Raw genomic sequence first — 23,663 nt, 5'->3', positions numbered from 1 at the left:
TAGTGCAAGACAGAAATAACCTTGTTCAGTTCAAAGATGAAGATGTATTGTGTCCATTCCAATTCCCATTTTCTTAGCTTGTTTTTTCTTATTTTCCAGCCAAACTTTAGGGATTATCCTGTGTATTTTGCAAAGTCCAAACAATGTCTTTCAAGAGCTATGCACCTCATGAAAACATACACTGTGAATACACTACAAAACCTCACAAACCAGTTAATTAAAAGGGTAAGTTGGAAGAACCAGTAGTGAGTAGGTGTTTCTTTTGAGCTAAAATATCTTGGGAATATCTCCCAAATAATTTACCTTTCTTATTGTGATTCTTCACTGCACTTTTACATTCTGAAACAGCATGTTGGGTGTTTGGCAAATTTAATAGTTGTCTTATCCAACACACACTTTTATGATGTACAGACTTCTGTGGTGTGTAAATAACTTGAACAATGTGTTTGTTCCTCAACAATCCATTGAACACGAAAGTCTCCTTCCTTCAGCAGAGGTTGGATGGCCATCTGTCATGGATGCTTTAGCTGAGATTCCTACATTGCAGGGGGTTGGACTAGATGACCCTCGGGATCCCTTTCAACTCTTTAAAGATTCTATGATTCCATGAATCCAATGAAGATGCAATCTTGCAGCCTGCAAGAGTTTGGGGTGACTCATTAGAATGTCAACGGACCTATTTTGGGGAGAGAGGTGGCAGGACTGTAGAAGATATGCAAAAGGGAGAATTTGTATGTATTTTCTTTGACCAGGAGAGAATTGTACAATAGAGAAGGCACCTCAGCCTCCGGTCAGCCTAGGGGGAATATGCTAATACTTTAACTGGGCTTCCACATTGAGGTCATTCACTGCACAGCTGCCTGGAATGGATGTGAATTTCCCAAACGAGAAGGATGCGAATTTCACAAATTAAACCTGGCTGGGGAGGCTGCCTAGAGGGCTGTTTTTCTGAAGAGGTCTGCATGCCACTTATATTTTCCTTGGGTGCACAGTTTACAACTTCTGTGTCCTCCTTTCCCAGTGGCATCTAGTTCCACAGTGTATGGAAGGACGCGGGTGGCGCTGTGGGTTAAACCACAGAGCCTAGGACTTGCTGATCAGAAGGTTGGCGGTTCGAATCCCCGTGACGGGGTGAGCTCCCGTTGCTCAGTCCCTGCTCCTGCCAACCTAGCAGTTCAAAAGCACGAAGTGCAAGTAGATAAATAGGTACTGCTCCGGCGGGAAGGTAAACAGCGTTTCCGTGCGCTGCTCTGGTTCGCCAGAAGCGGCTTAGTCATGCTGGCCACATGACCCGGAAGCTCTACGCCGGCTCCCTCGGCCAATAAAGCGAGATGAGCGCCACAACCCCAGAGTCGGTCACGACTGGACCTAATGGTCAGGGGTCCCTTTACCTTTACAGTGTATGGAGTTTTTGCAGTCACTGTGTAACAGTTTATTGTTTAGTAAGCTCATATTGCGAATGACATTTCTTTCTCTCTTTTTTCTTTCAGGACCCTTCAGTTGTACCAAATTCAGACAATGCCTTCACGTTATTTTATGTGAAGTTCAGAGCTGCTGCACCCAAAGTCAGAGTAAGTTCCCAAAGTATGGTAGATGGAAGGGGTACTCAAAGATAGGCTCATAAGTGAAGGGTTTGTGGAATTTTCTTTGTTATACAATACACTATTGAATCATGCGCAAACACGTATAATGCAGGGTTTCCCAAACTTGGGTCTTCAGCTGTTTTTGGACTACAACTCCCATCATCCCTAGCTAGCAAGACCAGTGCTCAAAGAAGATGGGAATTGTAGTCCCAAAACAGCTGGAGACCCAAGTTTGGGAAACACTTACAGTGTAACAGTATAATATCTTACACATATGTTCACTACAACATTGCTTGTATTCTTCAAATCCCTGATCCAGTTCTTGAGGATACTATAGTGTGTGCCTGTGGTTTGGAAGAAGCCTATAGAAGTATGAATTACAGTGGTACCTTGGGTTACATATGCTTCAGGTTACATATGCTTCAGGTTACACACTCCGCTAACCCAGAAATAGTGCTTCAGGTTAAGAACTTTGCTTCAGGATAAGAACAGAAATCGTGCTCTGGCAGCGCGGCAGCAGCAGGAGGCCCCATTAGCTAAAGTGGTGCTTCGGGTTAAGAACAGTTTCAGGTTAAGAACGGACCTCCAGAACGAATTAAGTACTTAACCTGAGCTACCACTGTACTCTCATATTCACTGTGTGCTGCAAGTTCTTTAGAAAAGGGAAAACGGCCAACAGACTACAGTGGTACCTCGAGTTACAAACACCTCAGGTTACAAACGCTTCAGGTTACAAACTCCACAAACCTGGAAGAGTTACCTCGAGTTGAGAACTTTGCCCCAGGATGAGAATGGAAATCTGTGCTGGTGGTGCAGTGGCAGCAATAGGCCCCATTCATTAGCGAAAGCACGCCTCTAGTTAAGAACTGTTTCAGGTTAAGAACGGACCAGCGGAACGAATTAAGTTTGTAACTAGAGGTACCACTGTACTTGAATGTTTCTAATATCCCTGTGTAGGGAAGCATCAGAATGCTCTCAAATTTTTTCTTCTTGTTTCCTTAGACACTTATTGAGCAGATAGAGCAGCGGTCTGAGAAGATGCCAGAGTAAGTATGCAGAAACGAAGTCAATGGCAAGGATTGTGTTTCTTTGCTTGAAAATATTGAGTCTGATGCAGAAATATTAAGTCGATTAAGTCTTCCTCTGATATGTCGGGGGCCAGCATAAGGTGTGTTGTAACAGTAGAGAGCCAGTGTGGTGTAGTGGTTAAGAGCAGTAGTCTCGTAATCTGGGGAACCGGGTTCGTGTCTCCGCTCCTCCACATGCAGCTGCTGGGTGACCTTGGGCCAGTCACACTTTTTTGAAGTCTCTCAGCCCCACTCACCACACAGAGTGTTTGTTGTGGGGGAGGAAGGGAAAGGAGAATATTAGCCGCTTTGAGACTCCTGAAGGGGAGTGAAAGGCGGGAGATCAAATCCAAACTCCTCCTCCTCTTCTTCTTCTTCTTCTTCTTCTTCTTCTTCTTCTTCTTCTAGAATCACCATTTCCTTTTTTACTTAGAGTAGGTTTTTCTTTTTGGGGGACAGAAAGAGAGAAGGTGGCCAAGGACAAAGGTAGATCAATCTTCTGTATATTTAATAATTGAAGAGGAAATTTCAGTATGCGTCAGTTTCCTCACGCCTGCACGACAAGCTTCATCTACCGAAATGTATTTTTTAAAAATGCAAGTATAAAAGGAATAAGGGACGCGGGTGGCGCTGTGGGTTAAACCACAGAGCCTAGGACTTGCCGATCAGAAGGTCGGTGGTTTGAATCCCCGCGACGGGGTGAGCTCCCATTGCTCGGCCCCTGCTCCTGCCAACCTAGCAGTTCGAAAGCACGTCAAAGTGCAAGTAGATAAATAGGTACCACTCTGGCGGGAAGGTAACCGGTGTTTCCGTGAGCTGCTCTGGTTTGCCAGGAGCAGCTTAGTCATGCTGGCCACATGAAGCTGTACGCCGGCTCCCTCGGGCAATAAAGCGAGATGAGCGCCGCAACCCCAGAGTCTGTCACGACTGGACCTAATGGTCAGGGGTCCCTTTACCTTTTTATAAAAGGAATAAGACCCCTGCTGTCCCTTGTGGCACATTGCTCTAGAGCAGGGTTTCCCAAACTTGGGTCTCCTGCTGTTGTTGGACTACAATTCCCATCATCCCCAGTGGTCAGGGATGGTTTTGGGAGTCCAAAAACAGCAGGAGACCCAAGTTTGGGAAACCCTGCTCTAGAGAGATGTGGGAAGTTCGTCTTATAGTGTTAAAGAAACCCACACTCGCAGTCTAAATGGATACCTCCCAGACACAAATTTGTCATATCAGTGATAAGAATGCATAAGCTTTTACTACCTAAAGCAGCAATAGGTAATTAGCTCTAAGATTAAACCTTCCTGTGTAGGCGGATGCTTCCTAACTCTGCTCTTTGTCTAGGTACCGGCAACTGCTAAACGAAATCCATCAATGCTACCTTGATCAGAGGGAGCTCTTACTAGGGCCTAGTATTACTAGCACTGTGACAGAATTAACTAACCGAAACAACAGAGATCATTGTGCTCTGGTAAGAGGCTTTGTGTGAACTTGCATTTTCTTGAACCTTGGATTCCTTTTGAATTCATTAGAAAATAAGCGATGTTTGCTAAATATTTAATAATGCGTTTGCACCCCAGCCAGCTTTCAGTGCAAACGACTGGCTTCTCACCTTCCTCCTGGAGATCAGTCTGCTTTGCAGCCGTTTCTGCATATCAAAATAACCTGTTATAAAGAAAATAAAATTGTCCCTGTCTCCCAGTGTTCCTAAGCTAATGAAATCAAAATTGCCCAAAGGTGTTGCAAGAGATTGTATGATTGCTTTTTAAAAAAAAATTACTTCCCCCCCCAAAATTAAAACAAAACATATTATCTAGAAACATCATCCTTATTTCCCCCCTTTTTTCCTCCCTTCCCCCACAGAACCCACCCACCCCCTGACTTCCCTCAGTTCCAGTCTTTGATTTCTCTAAAAATGCATGTTACACAGTTGTATAGATCCTCAAACTATTTAAGTAATAATTATCAATAAAAAGTTTGCGAATGTTTATTCAAGAACCAGCCAAGGAGTCCAGTTCGATTTGTTGCGTCTTCAAATACTTTGTAAAGGGTTCCCATTCATCTTTAAAGTCACAGTTATCCTTGTCCCGTAGCTTGTATGTCAGTTTTGCCAGTTCTGCGTAGTCCATCAATTTTTCTTGCCATAATTCTTTGGTTGGGGTTTCTTCAGTCTTCCATCCTTGTGCTACTAAAACTCTCGCGGCCGTATGATTGCTTTTTAAATTAAAGGCCGTTCTTGGCACTGCCGGAAGCAGGATGGACTTACACGCGTCCCACTGATGCACAGTCTAAACAGGGAGTTGCCGGGAGTGTGTTTTGGACCATCACAGATATAAATAGCGTTTACGAAACTTAAATACTTGCATCATTTGCATCTTTCTTTCTAAATACACACGGGCTGCCCTTTTGCTTACTCTCATTTCAGGTACGAAGTGGCTGTGCTTTTATGGTCCATGTGTGCCAAGATGAACACCAGTTGTTTGATGAGTTCTTCACAAAACCAACACCCAAACTGGAGTGGGTATCACACGTGACATCGCTTTTTGTTGCACGACACTGTTCACATAAGGATGTCTCGAACTCTTGTTCGTGCATTTGCTTCAGCATGCAAGCATAATCTTGGGGTGGGGGTGGGGGGCAACTGCAGGTCCTGCTCCCATGTCCCCCAACATGTGGGCTTCTATAAATGCTCACAACAGTCTTCAGAGGGTTCTAAGGGTCTGAGGAATGTTCTAAGCCAGGGTTTCCCAAACTTGGGTCTCCGTCTGCTTTTGGACTACATTTCCCATCATCCCTGACTACTCATCCTGCTAGCTAGGGATGGTGGGAGTTGTAGTCCAAAAAAGCAGCTGGAGACCCAAGTTTGGGAAACCCTGTCTTAAGCACGTTCTGTTGGATATACCTCAAAAACCTCCCTGCAGTTAGGAACACTGAAGACACAATGTGCAGCAGTTGTTCTAACTCATAAAGCAGGCATAGGCAAATTCCGGCCCCCAGATGATTTGAGACTACAATTCCCATCATCCCTGGCCACTGGTCCTGTTAGCTAGGGATGATGGGAATTGTAGTTCAAAAACATCTGGAGGGCCGGAGTTTGCCTATGGCTGTCATAAAGGGTTGAATCTGGACTTAGTCGTGCTTACAGTAGTCAGTAGATCCACTGAAATCAATGGGACTTAACTTAGTTGCAATTCAAGTCCTATTGATTTCTGTGCCTAAGTGTGGATCTGGTCCAAAGTATGGGAATTTGACTAGCCATCAGGATTGTTTTTGCTGAATGTACTTTTGTGTGGGTTTCTGTTCTTTGGCTCCTAATATAGCTCAGCTGGCTGCGTGTCTTCTATTGTAAAAAAAAAAAGTGTTCCTGCTCTGTTGCTTTTTGAAATATTTGGATCGGTGTCGAAAGCTCTTCAGTCTCATAGCATGGAATGCCTTTTCCAAGTTTCCTGCCTTGTATAATGTTGCTTACATCATCTGAAAACAAAACATTAATTGCAGACTTGATCAGTCAGTCATATAAATTTTAATCTATTAGTCAAGTAGGCTGATGCCAGAGTTTTTAACAATACTTAAGCTAATGTAATGAATCAATAAATGAAAATGTTTTAGCTGCTTATATGGCTTTTTAAACAATTGTTAGTGCTGGTTGACAGCATTTGATGTGAAGCAAAAGATCGAGTTCTCCTGATATTAGTGACAGTCATGGCATGGCCCAGATTGTAAGTGATGTTGGTTTAGCGTGTTGTTTTCTACTGTCATAAGAGATGCATGTGTCAGTTTACACAATCTTTTATAGTCCATACTGGATTTGTTTTTCTGTCTTACAGTGAACTTTTGGAGAAGTTATGCCTGTCATTATATGATGTCTTGCGCCCACTGATCATCCATGTAATTCACTTAGAAACTTTGTCTGAGCTTTGCGGGATTCTCAAAAATGAAATGCTTGAAGATCACGTGCAAAACAACGGTAACTGTAAAATTAAGATTTCGAAACCAAACGCTTGATCAAAAGTTGGAACGTATCTTTTTAACAGACTGGAATGGCATGTGCTTTAGAATATATAGGATTTACCACCGGTGCCTTTTCAACTTAACACACATCTCTTAAATTGAAACGTCCAACGTTGTAATCCGATTTTACAGTGGCCAAGTTCCATTAAATTATGCAGTTGGAAGTAAACAGTCCAGTGCCCAAAATCAAGTAAAGTGAGCTCTTGGAAACCAGCACGTTCATGCACAGTCGAAATGTGAGCTGATATTAGCAGCGGAATAGAAGAAGTTAGGCAACTACTTTTGCTTGGATGGGGTGGAGGCTTACAGGGGATCTGCTCCAAAGGAAATTTCCACATGGCAAAACGAATATGGAGGGCTAGGACATTCAGTAGCCTAAGCTGATGTGATTCATTTCTCCCTCGTTTATTATGTGCATTGAGATCCAGTTTCTTTGATTACCATCTGCAAGTGTTCAGATGTGCTGAAGTTTACAAGGTGCACAGTATTTCTTGCAAAACTGCCTTCTGATGTCAAGTAGATAATGTACCTATATTTCAGTTGAACGCATTTTATCACCCAGACACCCTTTTCCTAGAACTATTTGATTATAATGTTGTTTATGACTAGGTACAGTGGTACCTCTGGTTACGAACTTAATTCGTTCCAGAGGTCCATTCTTAACCTGAAACTGTTCTTAACCTGAGGTAGTACTTTAGCTAATGGGGTCTCCCGCTGCCAATCATTTTTGTCCAGTGAATCCTGATTTTGGAAATCAGGATTCCACAGCCTAATTTCTGGTGTCCAAGAAAGACAACCAGTTTTTATTTTGTGTCTTTTGTTTCTCGCTTAAAGTGTATTTCAGCAGTTGCATAGATGGGGTTGGATTTGCAGCAGCCAAAATCAAACTGTCTTTACATTAAAGTGTGAATTGTAAAGCTGAAAATCCATAATGATTTTAATCTGGATAGAAATTATTATACAATATTATAACACCTGTGCATTCACAACTATAATTATGCATCATCGGGGGGGAGTTATTATTAATTGTTCTTTTACTATGTTATGCATTTTTTTATGGGCTAATAGCCGTAAATAAATAAAATAAATAAATGTTATGCATTTTGGTGTTTTTATATTGTAAACCGCCTGTGATCCTCGGATGAAGGGTGGTATAGAAATTTTAAAAACAACAACACTAATTGTTTTATTCATTCATTCATAATTTTTTTTGGCAAAGTAATAATCATAAATAAATAAGAATAAAAATGTGCACCCCACCACCGAAACCATTCCGTTGTAACTGCCCAACCTCCCAAAATTTCAACACCTCTTTCGATGATTTGACCAACTCTAATTGTTAAAGCTTTAGCCATAATCAGTGAAGTTCAATGAGGAGAAATCAATGCCTTTAATTTTGTGCCTTTTTCTAACAGTGGACCAGCTGGCTGCATTTGCTGCTGGAGTTCGGCAGATGTTGGAGGATGTTCAAGAGCGTCTGGTCTACAGAACGTTTATCTACATTCAGACTGACATTATAGGCTACAAACCGGCCCCGGGTGATCTTGCCTATCCTGCTAAGCTGGAAATGATGGCGGTAAGGGTCCATGCGTTTGCCTGGTTCTGAACAGGCAAAACCCCTTGCATTCAACTAAGCTAGGAGTTCCCAAACTGTGCCCCAGCTGTGGCCAATTCGTCCATCAATGGCTGCTAGCTACAATGGCTATGTGCTTTTGCCCGTCTTTGGGGCATCCCAGAACTATCTTGTTGACCACTGTAAGAATAGGATCCTGGACTAGGTGGGCCTTTGACCTGCCTGATACAGCAGAGCTCCTTGATGTCTTTATGTTCATACCACCTGGTGGAATCCAAAGACATGCCATTAGGGCAGCTCCTACATTCTGGACAACCAGATGAAGAGACTGGGTCTAGGAGATGCACAAGGCCTTCCTGGTTTTTCACCAAGCATTAGGAATGAAATGTAAAGGTGTCCATTGAAGCAGCCTTCAGTAGAAGTTATCCCATTATAGTTATCCTAAATCCAGACAATCCAGGTTCCCTCAGTGTGCAATTGGAGGAGTGCTCTGTAAAGTCCCAGTGTCTGGACAACTAGATAAAGGTAAAGGGACTCCTGACCATTAGCTCCAGTCGTGGCCGACTCTGGGGTTGCGGCGCTCATCTCGCTTTATTGGCCGAGGGAGCCGGCGTACAGCTTCCAGGTCATGTGGCCAGCAAGACTAAGCCATTTCTGGCGAACCAGAGCAGCGCACGGAAACGCCGTTTACCTTCCCGCTGGAGCGCTACCTATTTATCTACTTGCACTTTGATGTGCTTTCGAACTGCTAGGTTGGCAGGAGCAGGGACCAAGCAACGGGAGCTCACCCCGTCGCGGGGATTCAAACTGCTGACCTTCTGATCGGCAAGTCCTAGGCTCTGTGGTTTAACCCACAGCGCCACCCGCGTCCCTTGGACGACTAGATGGTGACAGATAAATACAACTGACCCTGGAACTCTCCTTTTACTCATTTGCCAATATCCACCCAGCTTAGGCTTGGCGATTATTCTTCTTTTCCATCAACATCAGGAAGAACTTTCTGACAGTAAGAGCTGTTTGACAGTGGAACGGTCCCCTTTGGGAGGTTGTGGGCTCTCCTCCTTTGGAGGTTTTTAAGCAGAGGTTGGATGGCCATCTGCCATGGATGCTTTAGCTGAGATTCCTACATTGCAGGGGGTTAAACTAGATGACGCTCAGGGTCCCTTCCAACTCTTATGATTCATTTGGGGCAGACTTTCTAAACCTGGTGCACTTTGGAGATTGTTGAATTTTGCTAATGGTACAGAAAGTTGGGACTGTGTTTCAGCAACTTTTGAGAGTCATCAGGTTGAAGGGTGGCATATAAGTCAAATAAATAAATATTGATAGTTTGGGCTAGGCAGGTGTTGCTCTTGGTGACTGGCTCTGGAGAGGAAGGGAGGGAGGCTACCTCCCAAACAGGTATTTCTTCTAAGTAGCCTAGCTAAATCGGATGGAGAGTACCCATTGACTGGACCACTATGTGGCACACCGGTGGAATAATTAATTGGTAAACAGATTAATAATAGTAGTAGTAATAATAAAATTTTATTTATATCCTGCCCTCCCCAGCCAAAGCCAGGCTCAGAGTGGATTATTATTATTATTATTTCTGACACACATCTAAATAAAAAACATGAAAGGTGGGAGAAAATATTTCAAGGTGAACTTTCTCATTTGCCAGAGGCTTGTTAATTTGGCAAGCAAACCCAACTGCAATGATGTGGCTTCTTAGATGCCCAGACCCTTGCGGAACTTACGGGAAATGCAGGACTGATTTTCCAGTTGAAACAGAAACTATGTGATACCTGACTCCACTTTCCAAGAGGTTCCCGCCCCCCACACCAATAACTGCCGTGATGTGTCAGTTGTAGCATTTCCCCCCCTCTCACTTTCCTCCTGAGGAGTAAGGCTAAGCATTGTTCTCTTTCAAATCAGTGGGAAATTCTATGATGGATAACATAACATAACATAACATAACATAACATAACATAACATAACATAACATAAAACATAACATAACATAACATAACATAACATAACATATAACACATAACACGTAACACGTAACACGTAACACGTAACACGTAACACATAACACATAACACATAACACATAACACATAACACATAACACATAACACATAACACATAACACATAACACATAACACATAACACATAACACATAACACATAACACATAACACATAACACATAACACATAACACATAACACATAACACATAACACATAACACATAACACATAACACATAACACATAACACATAACACATAACACATAACACATAACACAACACAACATCATAAATTGTTTGTTTTGTTTGTTTTGCTTTTCCTGCTAGCAAATCGCCCAAAGTCTAAAAGATGAAGAGAGAAAGTTGCCTGCAGATCCTTCTTTTTCAGATATGAAGCTGGAAGATTCAGAGAACTGCAGTGTGGTAAAAAATGGTGTGTGGTTATCTGAAGTAATTTCTACTTGTAAAAACATGCTAATAATGACAACTGTATTTGCTTATGGCTTTTCATATTTGGAGAGCTCTCTAAAGAGAAGCAAACATAAAATGAAGTATTTTATATTTTAACAAGGACCAGCTTTTGGGTATTTTAAATATCATTATTGAACCTGTAGTTGTAATTACTTGTGGCTGTTCTGTTCTGAAATGTTTTTTTGGTCATGATTCCTATTACAAAGGGGTTGCAAAGTGGCGTGACAAGATAGATTTCTTGGTTTCTGCCTAGCTGTGGAATCATGAAGACATTATCCAGTAGTCCTGGGGCAGTCTTTACTTCCTGGGGATACCTTTTTTTACACAACACAACAAAAGATTCTTGACTCACTTACACCCCCTTTCCCCTCAAAGCTTCCTGGTTCCTCCTTGGAACCCACAAAATGATTATCCATTCAGTGCAGCTTGGTGTGATGAATCAAGTATGAATAAAAAAAATTGAACTGGTTCAGTCAGTACTGGGTTAATAAATAAATACATAAATAAATCTCGGCAGAAGCACTCCTCACATTGCTGGCACCCAAGCAGGGGGAGATCTATTGTCACACATCCCCAAAATTGCTGTATTAGGTCTGAGGAGACTGACTTTCCTGCTTTTCGTGTTGGGACAGTCTCCCTATCCATGTTAAGATAGCAAGGGAAGCAGGTAAAGGTAAAGGGACCCCTGAACATTAGGTCCAGTTGTGACTGACTCTGGGGTTGCAGCGCTCATCTCGCTTTATTGGTCGAGGGAGCTGGCGTGCAGCTTCCGGGTCATGTGGCCAGCAGGACTAAGCCGCTTCTGGTGAACCAGAGCAGCGCACGGAACGCTGTTTACCTTCCCGCCGGAGTGGTACCTATTTATCTACTTGCACTTTGACATGCTTTCGAACTGCTAGGTTGGCAGAAGCAAGGACCAAGCAACGGGAGCTCACCTTGTTGCGGGGATTCGAATCGCCGACCTTCTGATCGGCAAGTCCTAGGCTCTGTGGTTTAACCCACAGCTCCACCTGCGACCCTAAGGGAAGCAGGAGTCAGTGGGAAATAGTATTTTTGGATGTCTGAAATTATCAGCATCCAATTTAGACATTCTGAGTCTGGTGGAATCGCCTAATGGTTCTTTTCTCTCTCTTTAGTGCTTTTGTACTATTGAATCCCCCCCCCCCCTTGTGTTTTCATATTTTGCTTTTCACTTGCCTAAAACGGCTTACCATGTTCCAGGCTCGGTCTGGGACTTTAGAGGAAATTTCTTCCCTTGGTGTTTTTGCTGGAAGCCTTTCTTGTCAACCCAAGGGAGACACTTCCCGATAATATACTTTCTGATACTGTATTACGTTCTCTGATGCTGTATTGGATATCAAGGCTGCCAACCACAGCTGTCAGGTGCAAACTGTTACAATACAAAGTGCAAATGCGTCAACCTAAAGACACCCCTTTTTGATAATAAGGGGGGGGGGGCATTTCTGTAATTGATTACCATAAAGATTATCATTGCATATTAAGTTCTGTAGTAGCAAGCCTTGCATGTGATCTTTGTGTTCCAGATCCATTGGAATCCTGCCATCCTAGACTTCATGCTACAATTTCACCCGCAGATCTGCATGGGATGTGGTACCCTACTGTGAGAAGAACGCTTGTGTGCCTCTCCAAGCTTTACAGATGTATTGATGTAGGTATAAAATTATGTCTAGCCTGGAAAATAAGGCCGTCAGTGGCTGCTAACCAAGATGGCTTTGTTTTACCTTCACGGCTGGAGACCTTGTTTTAAATCCTGATTAAGCAGGACCCATAGAAAACTCCAAAGAAACTCTATACAAAAGAAGCTCTATAACCTTAGCAGTCAATACCAGTAAAGATCATAACGCACAATTGAAATTTGTGCTCCAGAAGTGAGGGGTTGGGGTGGAGGTGATGCACAATCTCGTTCCTGTTGGTTTTAACCATGATTAACTACCGTATTTTTCGGTCTATAGGACGCACTTTTCCCCCTCCAAAAATGAAGGGGAAATGTGTGTGTGTCCTATGGGGCGAATGCAGGCTTTCGCTGAAGCCTGGAGAGCGAGAGGGGTTGGTGCGCACCGACCCCTCTCGCTCTCCAGGCTTCAGGCAGCTATCCACAAGCCTTCGGAGCCCGGTGGGAGCTCCCGCCGGGCTCCGAAGGCTTGTGGATAGCAGCCTGAAGCCCGGCGAGCGCAGTGCCAACTCCCACTGCTCACCCTGGGCTTCAGGCAACTGTTCTGGGGTCGGGGGAAGCTTGGGCTTCCCCCGCCCTAGCCCCGCAGCTAAAAACAAAGCCAAGACAGCGAGCGGGATCTATCCCGCTTGCTGTCTTGGCTTCTTTGCTCTTTGGCACTGGGGGGGGGGGGATAATCCCCCCTTTATTTCCCCCCCTAAAATCTAGGTGCGCCCTATGGTCCGTGTGCCCTATAGAGCGAAAAATATGGTAGTCATTATATGTGGGCTTTGGTCATATGTGCCGCTGTTGGAGGAATTCACACTTTTCTTAGTGTTTGACCAGTGCAAGCATTTATCCTTCCTCTGTGCTCTGTTCTGAGTGTTCTCCTGACCCTCCAGAGCAGATTGTGGGAGGTGTGGGGGCACACAGGGGGAGGAGAGGTGCAGAAATCCTGTTTCGCTACTAAAAACGCTTGCATTGGTTTCTTCTAGCTTGCCTGGTTAGTTGAATCCTGGCCCAGTGTCTTTAAATTAGCCTATGCAGCTTTGTTTTAAAACATAATATATACCTGCTTACTCTTCCAGTAACATTGTACCTGAAATGTTGTGGAAGCTTGCGATTAAAACAGCCTTGTTTGGGGTGTTGGAAGGTCTTTCAGAATGGCTGCAGTGAATAGACAAAATAGCATTAAATCTCTGGCTCTCCCAGATCACCCAGATTTGCAACACCCCTGTTCACAAACAAGATCAGACACATTCTGTGACTTCCTTTGAGAATGAATGATGAGCATGACTCCATTTGTGTTAAATGCCTCTTTCTGTGGCTGCATCCAGTCCTTTTTGGGGAGGCAGGGGTACACACACCCCTAAACATTTTGTGAATCAAAGTTTGGCCTCATTGAGGGGCAGTATTTCAATATGAGTGGGAAAATGAGAGTACTCCTAAACTTTTTTTTGGGGGGGGAAAGCACTGGATCCACCCATGTAATAAATTTTGAAGTTCTCAATACCTTCTTGGAGTCATTACAGTGGTGCCCCGCAAGACGAATGCCTCGCAAGACGGAAAACTCGCTAGACGAAAGAGTTTTCCATTTTGGAGGTGCTTCGCAAAACGAATCTCCTATGGGCTTGCTTCGCAAGACGAAAATGTCTTGTGAGTTCCTGCGGGTTTTTTTTCCTTCCCCCCCCTTTTTTAAGCCGCTAAGCCACTTATCAGCTGATCCGATAAGCTGATAAGACGCTAAAAGCCTCTAATAGCGCTAGTAGCGCTAATCCTCTAATCTGTCAATGGGCTTGCTTCGCAAGACGAAAAAACCGCTAGACAAAGAGAATCACGGAACGGATTCTTTTCGTCTTGCGAGGCACCACTGTATATGTTTCACGTATTGCATAAATTGTGGCTATATTATTTTTTCTAAATCTGGTGTCTTGAGGAACTGAGGGGAAATACAAGTGAAGCATGGGATGATAGTGCTTAAATTTGCAAATTGAGGGTGCCAGCTTTAGATGACCTTCCTCAAAGGTCTGACCTTTATGAACATTTGCATTCTTTTTCCTCTCCAGAGGGCAGTCTTCCAAGGATTATCGCAGGAGGCCTTATCTGCCTGCATACAGTCTTTGCTAACAGCTGCAGATTCCATTTCTAAAAACAAGGTTGGGTAATGTTCTTTTGTGTTGGAGGGATGTAATAATACAGGTTTTCATATTGCTAATGTGTAATGCTTTCATATAAAAAGGGTCTCTATAAACTTTTCCTAGGAGTGCACTGCACCAAATTTGAGACTATTTTAAAAAATAGTTGAAGTGCATGTACTTCCATTTTTCCTTAGGATATCTGAATTCTGTATGCCAATGGGAAGGTGCATAAGCCTAGCCTAGCCTCTATTTCATTCAAATGGGGAAAGAACAGTGACTAATTTTTTCTTTTTTAAAAAAACAATGACAGGTGGAGATGTGGGATGTTTCTGGTGGTGATTGAGATTGGCAAGAAAGGATATGTGCGGGGTAACTGTGAAAGAGGGGGGAAGCTGAAGAAAAAGCATATTTGATAGCATGGTGGTGTTTTTCATTCAGCAGTATAAATTAGCTGAAATGACTTAAAATATAAAGGTAAAGGTAAAGGGACCCCTGACCATTAGGTCCAGTCGCGGACAACTCTGGGGTTGCAGCGCTCATCTCGCTTTACTGGCCGAGGGAGCCGGCGTACAGCTTCCGGGTCATGTGGCCAGCATGACTCAGCCGCTTCTGGTGAACCAGAGCAGCACACGGAAACGCTGTTTACCTTCCCACCGGAGTGGTACCTATTTATCTACTTGCACTTTGACGTGCTTTCGAATTGCTGGGTTGGCAGGAGCAGGGACCGAGCAACGGGAGCTCACCCTGTTGCGGGGATTCGAACCACCGACCCTCTGATCGGCAAGTCCTAGGCCCTGTGGTTTAACCCACAGCGCCACCTGCCGTCCCTTCAGACTTAAAATGTAGGTGCTTACAAATTTGCATGTGACGATTCAAAAATAGAACAATTCAATGGCAAAAGAATCCAAACATGCGTAATGCTGTTAGGGACTCCACCTACTTTTGCAGCGATCTCTGCCCTCTTTTAAGCAGTGGTGCATACGAATTGCTGCCTCTCTAGAGCGTGTTTTTAAGAGATGTGCATATGGTTTAATGGGAAGTAGGTAGGTATCCTAGGAGACAAAGGGAATGAAATTGCTTTTTAATGAGTGGACAACCGGTTGACCAGTGTCTATCCCTTTTCTCTTTATTTTTTGCATTAATTTTTTGTTACAATTTAGACCCAGGTTGACGGACAGCTTTTCTTAATCAAACATCTTTTGATTCTTCGTGAACAAATTGCTCCTTTCCACACTGAATTCACCATTAAGGAAATTTCCCTGGACCTTAAGAAAACTAGAGGTACTGCATTGTGCTGACTGGTCAGTCTGAGTGGGTTTGCCCCTCCTCCGATGTGCCAGCCATGGGGGTTTGAGGGCCAAGCTACATGTTGCATCGGAGAGCCGTTACCAGGTCTCCCAATATCTTTTTCTTTCTTTAAAAGCAACCACAGGCACCCCTCAAATTGGATCAGGGCAGCGACATTTGGAGGAAGGGGGTTTAGCTCTTGCACCGTACCCCTGATCAAAATCGACCCATTCTGAAAGTTGCTATTAAAGTTGCTATTATCTTTTTAGTGGCGATTTCTTTCATTCATTCATACTTTTCAGGTTTATACATTTCAGTATACATTTAGTACATTTCAGTGGTTTTACAATCATTTTGACATTTCAAAAACTTGACTTCCATCCCCCTCTTTCTGCGTCTCCACCCCCATCGTTTTACCCCGACACAGGTCCAGCGCCGAGGGCCTTCTGGCGGTTCCCTCACTGCGAGAAGTGAGGTTACAGGGAACCAGGCAGAGGGCCTTCTCGGTAGTGGCACCCACCCTGTGGAACACCCTCCCACCAGATGTCAAAGAGAACAACAACTACCAGGCTTTTAGAAGACATCTGAAGGCAGCCCTGTTTTGGGAAGCTTTTAAAGTTTGATGTATTATAGTATTTTAATATTCTTTTGGAAGCCGCCCAGAGTGGCTGGGGAAGCCCAGCCAGATGGGCGGGGTATAAATAATAAATTATTATTATATTATATTATTATTTAATATCTTCTGCATAACCAAATTAACTTAATTTGCTCATTTATTTATCTTCTTTCAATATATACTCTTATAAAACTGCAGGTTGTTACAATACTCCTGCCAATGTTTCTATCTGTTAATAATTTATAGTTTGTAATTTATCTTTTTGGTGGCGATTTCAATCAGGGAAGTGGTGCAGGCAGAAAAGACTCGAAACCTCCCAATGCTACTGGCCAGAAGCAATTCAGGGTGCAGAAAGACGTGGCTAATTTTCTGTAAAAGAAAAAGTGTGGGAGGTCCAAGAGCGGCTTTTCCATGCAGCCTGTTGTTTGTCCCTCTGTTTGTTTATGTTCACCTGCAATCGCCTGCATGCTCCTGTGCATTCTCTTGCATTGAACTAACTTGAGCTCAGCCTTTCTTTTGAGGGCCGGATGGGAAAGTTCCCCAAAAGCCTTTAGTATTCCTTCACATCAGTTCTGGTGGTTTTCTTTTTTAAAAAAGCTAAACTCAAATCCTCCTAACTCTTATCTTTTAAAAATGGTACTTGGACATCCTGCTTTCCATTCACACAATGTTTTTTCTATGCTAGTGTGCTCCACCAAGGGACAGAGTCAGCAGGCAGGTGCCAATATAAGGGGAGGGTTGCTGCTGGCTGCTGATTGCTATAGCTTTCTGCTCTAACCCTTTGCAGCTGGTAGCATTCTGTGCCATCTTCTGAAAGCAGAGGAACTGGGTCTTTGGCTTCAGCAGACTTGGTGCAGGATTATCAGGTGTGGTCCCTGCTATGTCCAGAGGCTTTAGAAATGAATAGGTTTTTAGAAAAGCTAAGTATCTAGTAAGCTTCGTACTGTACAGTCTCTTCTCTGATGGTGGAGGAGGGTACCCAGAGTGAGTTATTGCCTTTCTCTTGAGGCAGGGCTTCTGCAGATTAAGCATCCTATTCTCCTCTTTTGTGGAGGAACCGCCTCTTGAGATGGTGGAGTTTCTCCCAGCTTCAGCTTTCAGGCTATTTTGGACCTTTTTCTTCTTCCTTATTTCCCCAGCACTTAGTGATGGTGGAAAGAGAGTCTTTCATTCCTGTGTTGTTGTTTTTAAGAAAGGTTGGTTGAAAGGGGACTTTCCTCAAGCTAGGTGAGGGGGACTCTGCTGCCAGCATCTACAGTTCTTCAATTCTTTGGCACTCTGGGTACCCTCTTAACTTAGCTTGGAGGTTTTTAAGCAGAGCATGGATTGCCATCTGCCTTGGGTGATTGCTGCATTGCAGGGGGTTGGACTAGATGACTCCCAGGGTCCCTTCCAACCCTACAATTCTGTGATTCTATGAGTCTCCACTGATGAGATATAAAATTTACGGTAAATTTGAGTTTTCTATTCCATTTCCTTCTGCAGATGAGCTTTGCTTTGTTTAATGATTGAAGCTTAAAACACACAAAAATTACAGTGGTGCCTCGCAAGACGAAAAGAATCCGTTCTGTGAGTCTCTTCGTCTAGCGGTTTTTCCGTCTTGCGAAGCAAGCCCACTGACGGATTAGCGGATTAGCGCTATTAGCGGCTTTTAGCGGCTTAGCGGCTTATCGGATCAGCTGATAAGTGGCTTAGCGGCTTAGAAAAGGGGGGGGGGAGAAAAAAAACGTGCAGGAACTCGCAAGACATTGTCATCTTGCGAAGCAAGCCCATAGGAGATTCGTTTTGCGAAGCACCTCCAAAACAGAAAACTCTTTCGTCTAGCGAGTTTTCCGTCTTGTGAGGCATTCGTCTTGCGGGGCACCACTGTACTTGCCTAGAACAAATTAGGAAGCTCTTTTTTTTTTACTTAGAAAATTGACTGCGAAAGCTATTTGCATTGTATAATTAAAACAAATGTGCTTATCAAATGTCACTTGGACAAAATATACAAAGAAAAGAATACGCCAAGGTGTGCATTATTCTTGCAAATACATTTTAAAGCAAGTGGGAAAATGGAGGCGAGGTAAGAAAAGGAAGGAATACTTGAAGCCTCAAAATGTTATTGCCTATGAGCCAGTGAATGGGGATTAGAAATACCTCCTATCTGTTCTGTCTCTGTAGTTTGAAGCAGTTACGTTGCTTGTCTGCTAATATGCTACTATCTTGCTTTGAACAAACTTGCTCTTATAACTAACAATTCTACTCATTGCAGCTGAACATGGATGAGACCTCTGTCGTGTTAAGTAGTTTCTAGTTAACAAGCAAAAGGGTAAATATGTCCTGCTGGTGTCCTATGCTGGCTGGTATATAATTTTATTCTGAGCATTTATTAGATGAATAAAAATTTTATACCAGCCAGTTAATAATGGAAGGTGGTAAGTAACCGAAATGCGTACCTGTCTCCCCCTCCTCCAAGCTGAAAATGCATGAGAGTGAGTGGCAAATATACAGTTATAGTGAAGTTTTGTTGGTCACGAGAAAGCATTATTCTGCATCTTCTTGGAGACCAGGGAGGAGAAGAGCTTGTCTCAGCAGGAGAGGGAGACTCCCTGGATTCTTCAGTAGCCTCTTGACCACCCTCCTCTGCTTCAGCCTCTGAGTCTGAACTGCTCCCTCCCACAGGCTCTTCCTGCTCACTAAACCCCGTTGCCCTTTCAGGATCCAGCCCCTCCTCCTGATCTTCTCCTTCTGACTTCTCAGTGTCCCACCACCAACCCCCCTGACTCAGAGCCTTCCTCTTCTGGGGTTTCCCTTGCGGCGGGTTCCCTGGATATTGCCTCCCACCGCTCCTCTTCGCCCAGCCAGTTCCTGACATCAGCTACACCCAGACTTAGGGGAAGGAGGCTGGAGTTGTCAAGGGCAGTGAACCCGAGGGAACCTGTTGAAAAGGTTTTCCCCCCATGGGGAAAAAGGGGGTGGAGATCTTCTAAGAAAGAGGGCACCGGAAGCTGAGCAGGTGTGTTTGGTGCTAGGCTGAAGGCTACCAAAGTGTTCCAGTCTGCTAGCGCAGTCAGTTGATTTGCAGAGTGCTGCCTTGGCTTTAGTGGGTATAAGAGTTTCAGAGTCTGGGGGGTTAGGATGCTCTCTTCTCCCTATCGGTGGAGAATGGAGGCCAGTGCTGACAGTCTAGCATCTTCGTATTTGACTGCTAGCTTTTGACAGCACTGCAGCCGTAGACAGACAAGATGGGAATCAAGCGATAGAAATGGTTGCATTCTGGCAACATGCTCATACACCATGGGCTTGACCCCAGCTGCCATATATTGTACTGTGAATTAAACCCATTTCCTATGGGAAGGTTTTTTTGTTTATCATGGACAGAATTGCACTTAAGAGAGAGTGAGAGAGAGCCTGAGAGAATTCGTTACTTGCTAACGAAAACTTGCTTTGTATATATCCGTAGCTTAGAAAAATAAGATGACGTTTGCATAGCCAAACTATTTATATTAGACCGTATTTGTATTCCATTTTGTTCTGGATTATTATTATAGGGTATTTATTAGCTGGTAAATTTTGAAACAGAAATGTTCTTCAGGAGATCTGCAAAAGATCTAGTATTCAGACAACAAATAATATGGGTGTTTTTTTTTGAGTAAAATCCAAATAAATTTAGCTCCAGTAAAAATATAAGTGAAAGTGCTAGTCTCATTTTTAAAGGAAGTTTCAGTTATTATTTTTGCCAATTAATTTTTATTAGTTTTCATCAATTAAAATAAAATTACATTTGAAGCAGGTTTATACAGCAAAATCAGACCTTTAAAACATCCTTGAGCACTTTTACTCTATAAGTTTTTCTACTGCCTTCCTTGAAGCCGCTGCAACTGTTTTTAGCTCTCAGACCTCTTGATGGAGGTTCTGGGGGAATTGTGATCTGAAAAGACTCCCTTCTTGTTGTTGCCATCTTGTCAAAGTGGGCACAGGTAAATAGTCGTCGTTCCCCCCGGAAGTGTGTCACCAATAACCAGACCTGGGTAATATGGTAAGTCTGTGTCCAAAAAGCAAGTGGGGCTTCTCAGCTGTGTAGATGGTGTCAGAGTCAATATATTGACAAGATTTTAAAAATAATCAGCTTTCCTACATAAACAGTAGCAAATCACAGTATATAAAATGCCTTACCTTAATATCAATGGAAGCAGAGACTGGCCAGTTTAAAACTTTTCGAAAGATGAATGTATGATTTTATGTAATAATGCAAAATTGGCAAACTGCTTTGTTCTTGTGAAACCAATATATAGATGAGCTGATGCGCTAAGAATGTAGTCCTCAACAATATATTGCTAATTATAATATACATAAATCTGTATTCATCAGGTTCAAATAAATCTCTTTGTGTTTTAAACACACAGGAATTACAATTTGTAGACTTCCTGTTTGCATATTCAAAGTACACATTCTAGACACATGAAGGATCCATGGGATAATTTTTGAGAATTCATAGAAAACTCTATACGGTTTTCATATTCTTGGGTCAAGGGAGAACAAGGGCAGAAGCAGAGCACTCCTTAAAATAATGTGAACTTTATGCAAGCGGTTTTGTTTCCACAGATGCTGCCTTTAAAATCCTGAACCCTATGACTGTTCCACATTTCTTTAGGCTTAGTAGCAACAATGCGCTGATACAGTTCCTGCTGGAGGTAAAGAGCATTTGTTAACGGTGCATTTGAAAAAAGTCTAATTTTTTGAAGTGTAGCCATTTCAGAAGAGTTGAGAAAGGGAGAAACTACTGTGTCTGTGTTCCAGGGCACTCCCGAAATCAGAGAGCACTATATTGACTCTAAGAAGGATGTCGATCGGCACTTGAAGTTTGCCTGTGAGCAGTTCATTCAGCAGCAAACCAAGCAGTTTGTGGAGCCTCTGGAGGAATTCCTGGCGAAGGTGTGCGAGATCCTACGGTAGCACCATTGGTATCTTAAATGGCTGTGTTTGGTATATTTATGTTGGTTAGATTGTTGACAGAAAGGAACATAGACATTGTACAGGGAACATCTATCCCCAAATCATTAGAGAACTGTAATGTCATACCTACACCCTTGTGCAAATTAATTGAAACGAAGAATGTAGTTTCTTGTACAAAACTCACATATACGTACATTCGTAACAGATATGACCTCCGCTATTTTTAAGCAGCATTTGGACACGGTTTGGCACGGAGTCTACTAGTTTCGAACAGTCACTGTTGATTTTCAGATCCCTGTACAACACTTCAATCAGCGCCTGAATGAGCTTCTCCATATTCGTATAGCCTACAGCATGGAGGCAACTTTTGCATATAGCCCACAAATTCTCAATGGGATTTACGTCTGGGGAATTCCCTGGCCAATCAAGTACCTGTATTTTGCTGCTCTGTCATGAATTTCTTCACCACTTTCAATGTGTGACAGGGGGCTAGGTCCTGCTGCAATATCCCAGTATACCTCTTTTCCAGCTCTGGAATAACTCTCTTTCATAGAACCTCAATATATTGTGGCGAGCGCATCATTTCCTTCTGTTGGCTGCGGGCTTCTGACTCCATAATGATCAACTGACTTTTTGTGTTTGTTTTGAGTACAGGATGACGAGGAAGATAGAAAACATGATTTGTTTCAATTAATTTGCATGAGGGTGTAGGTTGCCTTATATGAATACATTGGTATATCTGACTGAAAGGAGAATAACCTGTGGCCCTCCCAATGTTCACGGATGATGAAAGCTATAGCTGAATAACATCTGCAGGGCCACGGGCTTAGCAACCCCGATGCCATTCAATATGTTATCAACACAAGCAGTCCCGATTCAGCTGTACTGAGATGCCTTTCGGCAACGCTCACGCCTAGAAAAAGGTGTGCCAGAACTCGCAAGGAACGCCTCCCTTGTTCTCTTATACAGTCGTGCCTCAGAAGTCGAATGGAATCCATTCCGGAAGTCTATTCGACTTCAGAAATGCTTGGAAACCAAAGCGTGGCTTCTGATTGGCTGCAGGAAGCTCCTGCAGCCCATCAGACGTTCGGCTTCCAAAAACAGTTCACAAAACGGAACACTCACTTCCGGGTTTGTGGCGTTCAGGAGCCAAAACATTCAAGAACTAAGCTGTTTGAAAACCAAGGTACGACTATAATGGCAACGGCACCCACCTGAGAGGTGCCGGAACTGAGTCCCGGCGACTTCTGGCTGAAAAAAAGCCCTGTAAGTGATAATGGGGAATAAAGATAAACCAAAGGCTTGTTTTGCTGTGACCCTACTACTTCTATAGGCAGGGACACGGGTGGCGCTGTGGGTTAAACCACAGAACCTAGGACTTGCCGATCAGAAGGTCGGCGGTTTGAATCCCCGCGATGGGGTGAGCTCCTGTTGCTCAGTCCCTGCTCCTGCCAACCTAGCAGTTCAAAAGCACGTCAAAGTGCAAGTAGATAAATAGGTACCACTCCGGCGGGAAGGTAAACAGTGTTTCCGTGCGCTGCGCTGGTTCGCCAGAAGCGGCTTAGTCATGCTGGCCACATGTGACCCGGAAGCTGTACGCCGGCTCCCTCGGCCAATAAAGCGAGATGAGCGCCCCAACCCCAGAGTTGGTCACGGCTGGACCTAATGGTCAGGGGTCCCTTTACCTTTACATTACTACTTCTATGCCTGTATAAACTGGACATGTTAAGTCCTAATTGAAATTCCTCCAACCTCATGAGAGTGCCAGCTAGCTCATCTCTCTCACCCCAGCAGCTTTTCTCATTTTGAGCCCTAAAGGGAAGGAGGGGATAAAGAAACAAGTCTCAATTTAGCCTTTGAAAAATTGTGTTTTCCTCACTGCATTCTCTTCCAGTTTCTGACTGGATACGACTTTGGGAGAGGCGTTCAAAGAAAGCCCAAACAGTTGCCTTTTATAACCTGCTTCCTTTGGAAGGGTTCCAGGGCGCTCTTTCATAACTACCGAAAAGCATTGTGAAATTGCCACTTCTTCTAGTTTTAATAGCTGCAAGCCCTAATAGCTAGATTTTCTTGGCAAGTGGCTCCTGAGATCTGGTTCAGCCTGGTAGTTTTCTGTGAAGCAGCAAGTTTGAATCTCAGCCTCCGTTGAGAATTACTTTGGTGGCCTTTGCATAACTCAGCCCAGATGCAGTATGGGAATAATAATTCTGGCCTATCTAATATGGTTGTTATAGGTATTGATGGGGTGGTGCATATGAAGACCTTTAAACACTTTACAATACCAACATGACTGCTAAGCACAA

At 43.5% G+C, this 23,663-nt stretch overlaps 1 protein-coding gene across 1 annotated transcript in view; it reads left to right on the top strand.

Moving 5' to 3' along the window:
• The window catches only part of COG3 (component of oligomeric golgi complex 3), a 50,162-nt gene that overhangs the window by 18,277 nt on the left and 8,222 nt on the right, over positions 1-23,663 (top strand). Inside the window, exons 7-19 of the mRNA XM_083505458.1 lie at positions 100-225; positions 1,491-1,571; positions 2,586-2,629; positions 3,986-4,112; positions 5,067-5,158; positions 6,469-6,608; positions 8,068-8,228; positions 10,566-10,671; positions 12,254-12,378; positions 14,448-14,537; positions 15,680-15,800; positions 21,010-21,098; positions 21,205-21,339. Coding sequence (XP_083361584.1) covers positions 100-225; positions 1,491-1,571; positions 2,586-2,629; positions 3,986-4,112; positions 5,067-5,158; positions 6,469-6,608; positions 8,068-8,228; positions 10,566-10,671; positions 12,254-12,378; positions 14,448-14,537; positions 15,680-15,800; positions 21,010-21,098; positions 21,205-21,339 — 1,437 coding nt within the window. The remainder of the gene's footprint in view (positions 1-99; positions 226-1,490; positions 1,572-2,585; positions 2,630-3,985; positions 4,113-5,066; positions 5,159-6,468; positions 6,609-8,067; positions 8,229-10,565; positions 10,672-12,253; positions 12,379-14,447; positions 14,538-15,679; positions 15,801-21,009; positions 21,099-21,204; positions 21,340-23,663) is intronic.

This window comes from Podarcis liolepis (assembly GCF_965112155.1).
Source record: "Podarcis liolepis genome assembly, chromosome: 5".
NCBI classification, from domain to species: Eukaryota; Metazoa; Chordata; class Lepidosauria; order Squamata; family Lacertidae; genus Podarcis; species Podarcis liolepis.
The sequence above is the reverse complement of the archived record's forward strand: the minus strand, read 5'-3'. Positions and strand labels throughout refer to the sequence as shown.